The sequence below is a fragment of the Theobroma cacao genome, chromosome 5 (genome assembly GCF_053813885.1).
Source record: "Theobroma cacao isolate CCN51 chromosome 5, ASM5381388v1, whole genome shotgun sequence".
Lineage (NCBI taxonomy): Eukaryota > Viridiplantae > Streptophyta > Magnoliopsida > Malvales > Malvaceae > Theobroma > Theobroma cacao.
Window position 1 is genome coordinate 36,542,134 of NC_142643.1, and position 9,963 is coordinate 36,552,096.

At 32.6% G+C, this 9,963-nt stretch overlaps 1 protein-coding gene across 1 annotated transcript; it reads right to left on the minus strand.

Moving 5' to 3' along the window:
* Positions 1-749: 749 nt before the first annotated feature.
* On the minus strand, positions 750-3,405 carry LOC18599087 (myb family transcription factor PHL5-like). Its single transcript, XM_088806962.1, has 5 exons — positions 3,201-3,405; positions 3,053-3,093; positions 2,007-2,061; positions 1,802-1,871; positions 750-1,077 (listed from the first exon to the last, which is right to left on the minus strand). Exons 2-5 carry the CDS (start codon positions 3,069-3,071, stop codon positions 931-933), a joined length of 291 nt encoding a protein of 96 aa, XP_088663088.1. The 5' UTR covers positions 3,072-3,093; positions 3,201-3,405; the 3' UTR covers positions 750-930.
* Between the last annotated feature and the right edge of the window lie 6,558 nt (positions 3,406-9,963).

Sequence of the window (9,963 nt, forward strand, 5' to 3'; positions counted from 1 at the left end):
TTTCATTGACTACAAATAGGTGATGAAAGGTTCACTTGGTGTAGAAGATTGTGAAAAGATGAAAATCTTGTCAGTGTTAGTGAATAGGAGGGTTTGTCGAGGTCCCTCTTTGAATTCAATTAGTACCATTAACTTAATGGCTACACATGTGCTTTGGAAGTTTGTGGAATTAGGTTTTGAACCATACTTGATTTGTTATATGTAGTCAAGTGATTTTGAAAGCTAATGATTTGGAAAGTTTTGTACTTGAAGAGTTTTTGAATGAGTTTAAAAGTAGATGGAGTTTAAAGAGTAGCAATTGGATGTAATTTGAGGAAGAAGTTTAAAGAGTTTGAATTTAAGTAAAAAATATAAATTTATTAAGTTTTGAGTTGACTAAAATTTAAATTTTTATTTGATTAGGATTCCAATTTATATACAATATTGAGTAGTTGTATAATATTAAACTTTTTATTTCACATTAAATCTTAATTCTATTTTATTTTAAACTTTTATACGAGTCACTAAGTCTCTAAACTTTAGAAGTGTAGTGGTGCTCTTGAAAAACACAAAGAGAGAACACCTTGAAATCTAAAAATACCTTCCAACAAGAATAGCCCAATCCGTGGAAGCCCATATTTTAAATAATTATTTGTATTCATTTTATATTTTGTTATATCCTGTTTTTGTTTTTGTTTATTTTGCAATATGAACCCATAATATAAGGTTCAAATGGCACATTAATTAAATCCCAATAACAAACTGGGCTCTGAGGCCCAATCAATAAATTGGCTTTCACGCTTGACGGATCAAATTGTAAGCTCCAAATTAAAGCAAGTTCAAATACAATAAATTTACAGAACTTTAAAATAAAAATCGGATTAGTTATCGATTGAGATATAACCCGAATTATTTGAAAATTCACTAAAACTCCCCGACAAAATGATGTGTCTACATCTTGGATGGGAAGTGAGCAAAGGGTGTGATGTACAGATCTTGTCCTTTTAGGAGGCTTTCGTTTGTTTTTTGTTGCTGATCAATCATCATCTTCAGCTGCCTTTCTTGTTCTTCAATTCGCAACTGTAAATTTCGCTGAATCTGAGTAAAGGAAAAAAAAAAGTAAAAAATGTAAAACAAGTTTAATTTTATGGTTCGAAAACAGAATGCCTCCAAGTATTTCTTTGCATGTGGTATATTTTAAGTTATCCCCTTTGGTAGCCTGGTTAACTTAATGGAAAAATCAGTCATTGACAAATATTTATTGCTTATGAATTAAGTTGGTATAGTAAAAGGATTTAAGGTAGAAGCTCTTGCTATAGTCATCTCAATTGAATTTTTAAGATGGATATCAAATTTAAAATCAATTGACAATAAGGTGAAGTGGTCTTTACTATATTTTTATGCACAGGATACCTTTAACTTAACAGATGTAAGATTTTTTTATCATCACCCTAACGCTCTCCCTCACATGTAGAAATAATAAAGTAGAGAACAACAATGAAAGGGACAGCTCTTACTCTTTATACAAGTATTAGAGAGGTGATAGTTCCATATGAGTTAAACTGGGTATATCTTGGACATATAGATATAACAAGTGCCTCTTCACCTATTATTAATTGATTTTGATTGGATGTTTATTTAAAATTTAATATGATATTAAGAGTAGGTGTTACTCCGTCATTGTCCCCATCATAATTCATGCCACGATTAATGTTCGTCATTTAGAATGGGAGTATCGAAGTGACAATAGTCTCACCTCTCTTAAATTAGAAACATGGCAAGAATAATGAAAAAGAGATAAAATCAAAGATCATGCTTGTACCTCTAATTGTTCATGAAGAAGCCTCTGGACATCTAGCTGAAGTTGCAATGCCTCTGCGAGGTGCAACCCACTGCAAGACAGATTGGAAATTTTGATTAAATTACAGTGTAAGATTAATGGAACAGCAGAACAATTTCGGTAGTGAATTATTTCAAAAATGAAAATGTATTTGGGTAGAATAAGATGGATGCATTAAGAAGTTTACGTTTTGACATCCAGTTGAGTTACATCACTTGTACTAATTCCTTTCTCTGATTTGCCTGCAACGAGAAAGGATATTGATGAGATGAGATTGTTGTATGCAATCAGGACGCGTAGGCGAAGCAATATTTCTATTGCAGAGATTTGCTAATAAATGCGTGACTGGAATGGCCTTTGGAAGGGAGAGGCAAAGGCGCTCAGCATCGGTGTTATAGTTATGCTTTGTACCAAATATCAAGATGTAATTCCATCTGAATCTAGTTTTAAACACCCAGAGGGAATAAGAGGCTATGCTATTACGCAACAATTCAAACAACTAAAGCAAAATATGAGGAGTATCCCTCCTCACAAGTCACTAAGAACTGAAACCTATGACTAAATTAATATTGTTAACGTCTTGCCTTGCCATTTGGGGATTATAATAATAAAGGAATGCCAGGAACAGGGAAGTGCAGAAATCATATTTGTTAATCTTAATATAGTTTCTTCTTCATTAAAAAATATTGAAGGGTTATAATTTGAATTAAGGATTGATGGTTTCTGTATCACAATTCAGATAGGCTTTATGTGTAAATAAATTTGTATTAATCTAAAATTTATAATAATAGAAATTTAAAACACACATAGTACTTACTACACTAAATCTTATTCTTTTTTTCTTTGCAACTCTCCAACGAGTGAGATCATTGTAGATATGAGAGGAACATAACTTTACTTCTTATATAATGAATTCATATTTCCACTCATCATACGATTTAAGATTTCTTAAATAAATCCACACTTTTAAACCCACATATAACATTGGAATCTAACCCACTATATTAGATTGATTATAATATCATTTTTATCAAGATCAGATTATCCCAACCCGATTTTGATAAAATACAAAAATAAATAATATATATATATATACACTCTTTGATTTTACTAGAAAATCTAACCAATTCTCCGTTAAGGTCTTGCAGATTCAAGTGGCTGGGGTTTATGGTAAACTCCCATGTTGTCAAGCAAATACGATATATATATATAAAAGCAACCATCAAGGCATACCTTCAGTAGAATCTGTCATGTTTTTTTGCAGTACGATATTTCTACAAGACAGAAATCAGAAGGAAACAAATTCATATATTAGCATTTTGCCTGAAGAATATCCTAACCAAGATAATATAAACAACACCCAAAAATCTTGAATTTGCACCTGCAAATGGCTTTTCACATGAAAGACGGTCAATCCTTCTGTATCCACCAGTTTGAGAATTGCCTTTGGAGTTGCCCTGTTTGATCAAAGTAATAAACTAAAAAGCTTGCAGAATGGTTTCTCAAGATTCGACAAAGTTAAAAGCAAACTACTACTAACTCTCAGCTCCCCCAAGGCGTTTAACACACTCCACAAACTTGTCAGAACATCCTGTGTTCACCTTATTCTGGTTTTACTAGCAAGTGCTGCCCCTGTTGAGACAGAAAAGGTCCCAGAAGTATAATTTGAAGACTGCTTCTCTTGCTGAAAGATGATTAGCTGTGCAAGCGGAGAAATATATGAATTGCAGTAAGCCTATATGGTAACAACTAGTCACAATTCGACAAAGAGTAACATTAAAAAACTTATGAAAACAACAAGGAAGTGTTTTTTTTTTTTTTTTAAATAAAACAAGAAGAAAGTTAATTGCAGATACAATGAATTGACCTATACCTTAAAATGATATTAAATTCTTTTTGATCGAGACTTTTATTAATTACTTTTTTATATTATATATATAAATATATATGGAAATCCTTTTCAACTTTATTGAAAAGTTGGCAATGAGTGACAACATTAATACATTATTACAATGACTCCCTTGGGAAGGTGGCAAATAATGACGACTTTCATATTGCACCAAAATACTAAAAAAACATAAAGAGTCCATTAACAAGTCTTGGTATAAATGGTCAATTGATCATATGATAAGTAGTGGTTGAGTCAGAATTTTATGTTTGAAGAGATGAAAATAAAAAGTTCAATATTTGTAAAGACGAAATTATAATTTTTTTTAAAAAATAGGAGCAAAACTATAAAATTTAAAAAAAAAAACAAAGAAAAATTACTAAATTTGAAAATTTTAAGGGAGCGGGACCCTACTAGCCCTTCTCCCTCCGCCTCTTATGGCAGGGTCACCAAGTACTACTAGATGTGGATATCTAGAACTATATGTGGGCTTGTTATGACAAGCTTAGAAAAGAAATAACACGTAGGGATTAATCAGTTTATTGATCTATATATATGAAAAAAGTATGATAGAAATTCACTACAAGAAAAAATAAAACAATAATTTTTTTTACAAAGAAATAGGTTCATTGGCAAACCCAAGGTGCGATGAGAGCTGTAACTCTTCAATTTTTAATTTATTTTATTGCTATATATATAAAACTTAAGATATATATATATATATATATATATAGTATGATTTACCCTTTATAATCACTGTCATGCAAAATTTTGGATATGTCACTAAATAAGTCCGCTTATTAATTAAGGTTTCCGTTAGCTACTATTTTTACTCTTTGCTTCTTGTTATATGTCTTTTTGTTTTTTCAATTTATTTTTATTTATTTTTTACAAAAGAATAAAAATAAAAATATTAGTTAAATATAATGCAAACAAAAGAGTTTTTATTCCATCAAGAAATTCATAATTTCATGTTAACCTAGTGATCATTGATTAACATGAGAAATCATTTCATTTAAACAAAAATTTGTTTCACGATCAACACCAAAAATTTGATCAATCTAATCTTTTTGAATATAATCGTGCATATTTTGATCATATTAAAATGGTTTTCACTTAAAATAAGAAGGAAAAATTTTAAAATTTCATCTTTAATTACCATTGTCAAGTCAGATGAGTTGTAGTAATGGGTGGAGATGGACAGAAAGTTGGAAGAAGGTGGCTTGACTGCCTCCATTTGGTGTTTGTGGACAACCTTAGTAAACGGTTATCACAAGCAGCCATTAAAAGAGCGTTTGATGAGTATGGAACTATTATGGACATGTTAATTCCAAGAAAGGTCTTGCAAGACAAGGGGAGGGCAGCAAACTTTACGTTCATTAGGTATAGAGAAAAGCATGAACTGGAAAAGTCATTAAGATGGGGAGGATATCAGTGGATGGATAGGAATCGACTCACGGTGAAAAGAGCTTAACCAATGCTTAAGGGTAAAGATAAACGTGAGGACAATGAGGTAATGGGAAAGAAAGAAGTTTTTGTACCCAAGACACGGGGAATAGATGGTAGGTCATTTAAAAAAGTAGCAATAGGTGAGGGAATGAAGTCACAGAAAGAGAAAGGGATGGTCAAGCTAAAGGAAGATAAGCGAAATGGGGAAAAAATGGAGGAATTGAAGACAGGAATTGAGGGTATGGCATAAGGGAAAGAGGTGGTTGGTAATGAAACAAGAAGGCCAAACTACTAGACTAGTACAATAATGGTTACAATCAAGACTAATGTACCAAAAAAGGACATGAGTTGGGTACAGAGCATGCGGTAAGAAGATTAAAGGAAAGAATTGATTGTCGAATAGTACAATCTAGATTGGATAAGGAAATGATTGTTGTGTAGGTTAGGATCTTTGAAGGAATGACAATGCTTGTTACTTTCGACCTAAAGGGGGAAATGGAGGCTTTATTGGAGAACTACTAGGAAGTGTTTGAGCTTTAGTTTGACTCAATACTACCGGTTAGCATCACTAATGAAGAGAAAGGTGAGACTTTAGGTGTGCCTTTGTGAAGTTCTAACTTGTTCATGGCTCATGAACACTTTCAAAGCGATTATGGGTGTTGGGGGGAGTTCTTGGCAATTGATTGAAGTACACAAAGGGAAATATTTAATCAAGCACACATTTTAGTTAAGGTGAGAAACAAGGCAGTTATTCTGAGCCGAGTGCACATTGAAGTTGAAAGTAAGCAATATAGCATCTGTGTTAACATAGTGGGAAAGGAGCTAGCGGTGTTTTAGAAGCTTATACAAAGGGTAAGGAAATCTTGCAGAAAGATGAGGAAATACACAGAGAAATAAATAGCAACGATGGTAGTGGCGGTGAAGCGAAGGTAATTACGATGAAGAGAGTGCAAGGAGTTAAGGACAAACTCGAGACAAGAGAAGGAAACATAAGGGTGTCAAGAGTGTCAAGAAAATTAAAAAAAAAAGGTAGGAGTTGATAGTGATAGAAAAGTGTGTTAAAATGTAAAGGGGCTATGATAGGGGCTTTGATTGAAAAAAAAAAAAGACAAGTTACATGACATTAGAAATGTTGAAAAGATGGGAAAAATGGAAAAAAAGAGGCTTCAGATACGACAACTGTAGTCTTGTCAAGAGAAAAGAATGAGACAGAAGAAGTAATAAAAAAAGATAGGATTGTTGATGTGATGATAAGCTCAGGAGAGGTGATAGGCAAAACATGAGAAGGAATTTCAAAAGAAAAAAAAGGAAGATAAGTTAGGGAGATGGTGCTTATTAACAGAAGTAGTGAAAAGATTAACAAGCTTGAGCCCAAAACAAAAGTTACTAAGGCTTGAAATCCAGAAGTGGGAACGTGCATGCAAGATACTAGCCCAACAAAGGGAAGTGGTGGTTTGGAGCAAATTAATAGTAGGCCAATTTTAGGAAAGGAAAATAAAAAGCAACAGAGTATGGGCTTGAGGGAGTTAAGCCCAATAACAAAAAAAAGCAATGGGAACTTGGGGATATCTAGAGATGTTGTGGGGCTTTTTTCTGAATTAAAGACAAACATTAGGGCAAGAGAGGTTAACTCAAGCATTAGAAAGGAAAAAAATTTAGAAAGGCCAGTCAAACAGAAAGTAATAGGGAACAGATTGAATAAGAACAAGACAAAAGGATTGGAGAGAAAGTATAAAATAAAAGAAGAGTGGAGATAGTAAACAACAACAATAAAGGAAGTGAAGTTGAGGGGTGGTTAACGCTAAAGCTTCCAATAAGCAAAAGAAGGAAAGTCAAATGGTCAAGATTTTCACTAAAATCGAGTAGAAGACAAAATAAAAAACAAAGGGAGAAAAATAGAAAGAAGATGAGCAGAAATATGGGAAAAAAAATAAAGTACTCTAAAGTTAAATTTGAAGAATAAAAGGAAAAAGAAGTTTAAGGATCAGATTGAGGAAGGTTTGGAGATGAAAAAAGCAAATAAAGGAAATCAGGAAGGTAAATCAGTATCTAACCCAAATATAAGGAAACATAACTCAACGATCAAAATAGAGGCTGAGGAGATTTGGAAACTAAATAGAAAATTAAGGCTAAATTTTAGAAAGGAGAAAGAAGAGGTCATTTAAAGGATTATTGAATCGTGATGGTGGGCTAGGACATGTAGTTGTGGGATATATAGTGATGTTTGCGTTTATGTACGATGAAAGAGATTTGATGTTAGGTAGTGTAGGGTGAGTAAGTTGGATGGTAGTTAATATAGAGAAAAAATTTCTTTTTTTTTTTTAAGGGGGCTGTCTTTTTGTTGCTTTTTTTTTGTGAAAAAAAAGGGTGCTAAATTATTATTTTCTACACCCATCTTTGCTTTTGAGCGTTGTTGTAATCTGTATTATGGCGCAGTTGTTGTTGATCTTTTGTGAATAGTTGCATGTTATGTTATTGGTCTTTTTATGCTTATGCTAGTTTCAATGCCATAAGGAGTCTTCAGCTAAACAAGTTAAAGCCTTCTAATGGCATATGGCGCTTGGAGCTAATAAAATCTCACTTTTCAAAAAAAAAGAAAAAAGAAAATGAGTTTTAGTAATGTGGTTAGAAATTGGGATTGTATCCATTCAATCAAGTTTAGAAAAATTGTTACTATGCGTTAGATTGAAGATAGAGAAGGAAGGTATCAAAGAAAGGAGTGAATGGAAAATGTAGATTGATATAAGTGAATTTATATATTGATTCATAAAAATTAATCATTCAATAAATAAGAGGAAAAAAAAAGCAATCATTTCAACTAAAAATTAGCCATTTTAACAATGCTTTTATTCTTAATCTTTCTCTTTCCTCTTGTTGAGGATCAAGCCTAAGGTCCAAGCTAGGCCATGAAAAGGACACGCGTCCCATTCTTCTTGATCTACTCACACTCTGAAAAGTTTTAGTGGCATAATGATCATCTTGAGGGAGATCGCTTACCATTTTGTCTTACTTGCTTCTCTATGTATAAGGCGTTGAGACATATTAGTACCCCTCACCAAGGGAATCTCTTTCTCTTATAGATATGGGAATCTATCACACCCACCCCATGGTTTCTCATTCTCTACCTTTAAGAGCCTCTTTCATATACTTTCTCTCTACTTTTCCTTCACTTCATCGCTCACGATGATACGATCTTACAAGAGAAACCATCCAGCCTAATAAGCCCATCCTTATTGATCTCAATATCAACTAATAAGGAAAGCATACTTCATTTCTTACTTTTTCTAGACCTTGTCTTTCTTTCTGTCAAACCCAATAAAAGCAAAAGTAAGGGTGGAGCTAACCAACTTTTGTTAAGGAGGTTAAAGACGAAGAGGAATAAGGGTTAAAAATTGTTAAAACTAATATATTGAACTTAACTAACAAGCAAAAAATTCATAATAGATAGTAATTTTATATAATATGTAAATCAAAAGAAACAAGAAAAAAGGATTTAAAATAGTCTTTTAGGAAAGTTATGCACGATGTTTGAAGAATGAAGTGTGTTTCAATGGTAAGTCACAAAAAAAAAAGAGAAAAATAAAAATAAGAAGATAATGCTTGTTGGCTCCAACTTCATAACATGTGTAACCCATCAAGACTCGTATTTATGCATTATGTTGTTGGTTTTAAAATAGATAAAGATTCTCTGTACTAGTCGATAAATCAAGATCAAAGAAATTAACTGATTTTCTTTTCGATATTGATGTATAATTATAGTGAGGTCTGTCTAGTAAGGATGACACCCAAAGCTTGTTGAGATTTTTTGTAAACTAGAGAGGTTTGTATGAAGATTGTGTAAAAGCCATGTGTTTCAAAAGAAAATGGCTATGAACTTTGGTTATTCTTGTTGGTAGACTGCTAGGTTTTAGATGTGTTTTGTTTCATTATACGTAGCTTTATCTCATATTAGGGATATGTCCTATATAAGGGTTTCAAATGCAAACCAAACTGAACAACCGAACCAAATCAAAGTGAGTTTGATTTTTTTGGTTCAGTTAGTTTGGTTCTTCGAGTAATTCAATTAGGATAGTTCGGTTATTAAAATTAATTCAGTTCAATTTTGGTTAGGAATTTTCCTATCCAAACTAACTGAACTTTAGTAAAGGTATTATGGGGATTTTGCATGCAAAAAAATCCTAAACCTAATATCTTCTCTTCAACTATTCCTCTTTTTGCCATCTCTACCCTCTTCTCTTCCTCTTCTCTATTCTTTAGTTCATCACTTCGATTCCTCTTGGTTCTTGCTACTATCCTTCACCTTTCTTACATCAAGTAAGTTTTTTTTTTTTTGGTTTTCATTTCGGTTCCTTTTGTTCTATGTTCAATGGTGGGTTGAAATTTTGAACTTGAGTAAGTTTTTTTTGGTTGAAATTTTGGTTAATGCTTGTTCAAGGGTGGGTGGGTCTGTTTGGTTCATGGAAGTATGACAAAAAAGAAAGTTAGTGATATGTAATACACCAGTTGGGTTGAGAATGCATGAAAGGAAGAATTAGTAAGCTTTGTTTGAACTTAGCCCAATACCCTATAATATGCTCTACTTTTATACTGTTAGATAGATAGTTCAATCACCTATACTGCTTTTATATTGCTTTGTTTGTAAATCTTAAAAAAACACAGTTAGATGTTTCTTTCTCCTCCTTGTTTGAACTTTCAACTAGTCGATCAATGGAGGAGAGATGAGAAAAATGTTGCATAAATTGAAGCTTTGTAAACGGTATGTCAGCAAGAACTAAGCCTTTGGAGTTAAGACAATAAGGACAAAACT

What these genes read in the sequence shown, in the direction of transcription:
- LOC18599087 (XM_088806962.1), bottom strand. An exon ending in ACTCAACTGGATGTCAAAAC is followed by an intron (nt 1,872 to 2,006) that starts GTAAACTTCTTA and finishes TCTGTCTTGCAG; the next exon opens with TGGGTTGCACCTCGCAGAGG. An exon ending in TTCTTCATGAACAATTAGAG is followed by an intron (nt 1,078 to 1,801) that starts GTACAAGCATGA and finishes TCCTTTACTCAG; the next exon opens with ATTCAGCGAAATTTACAGTT.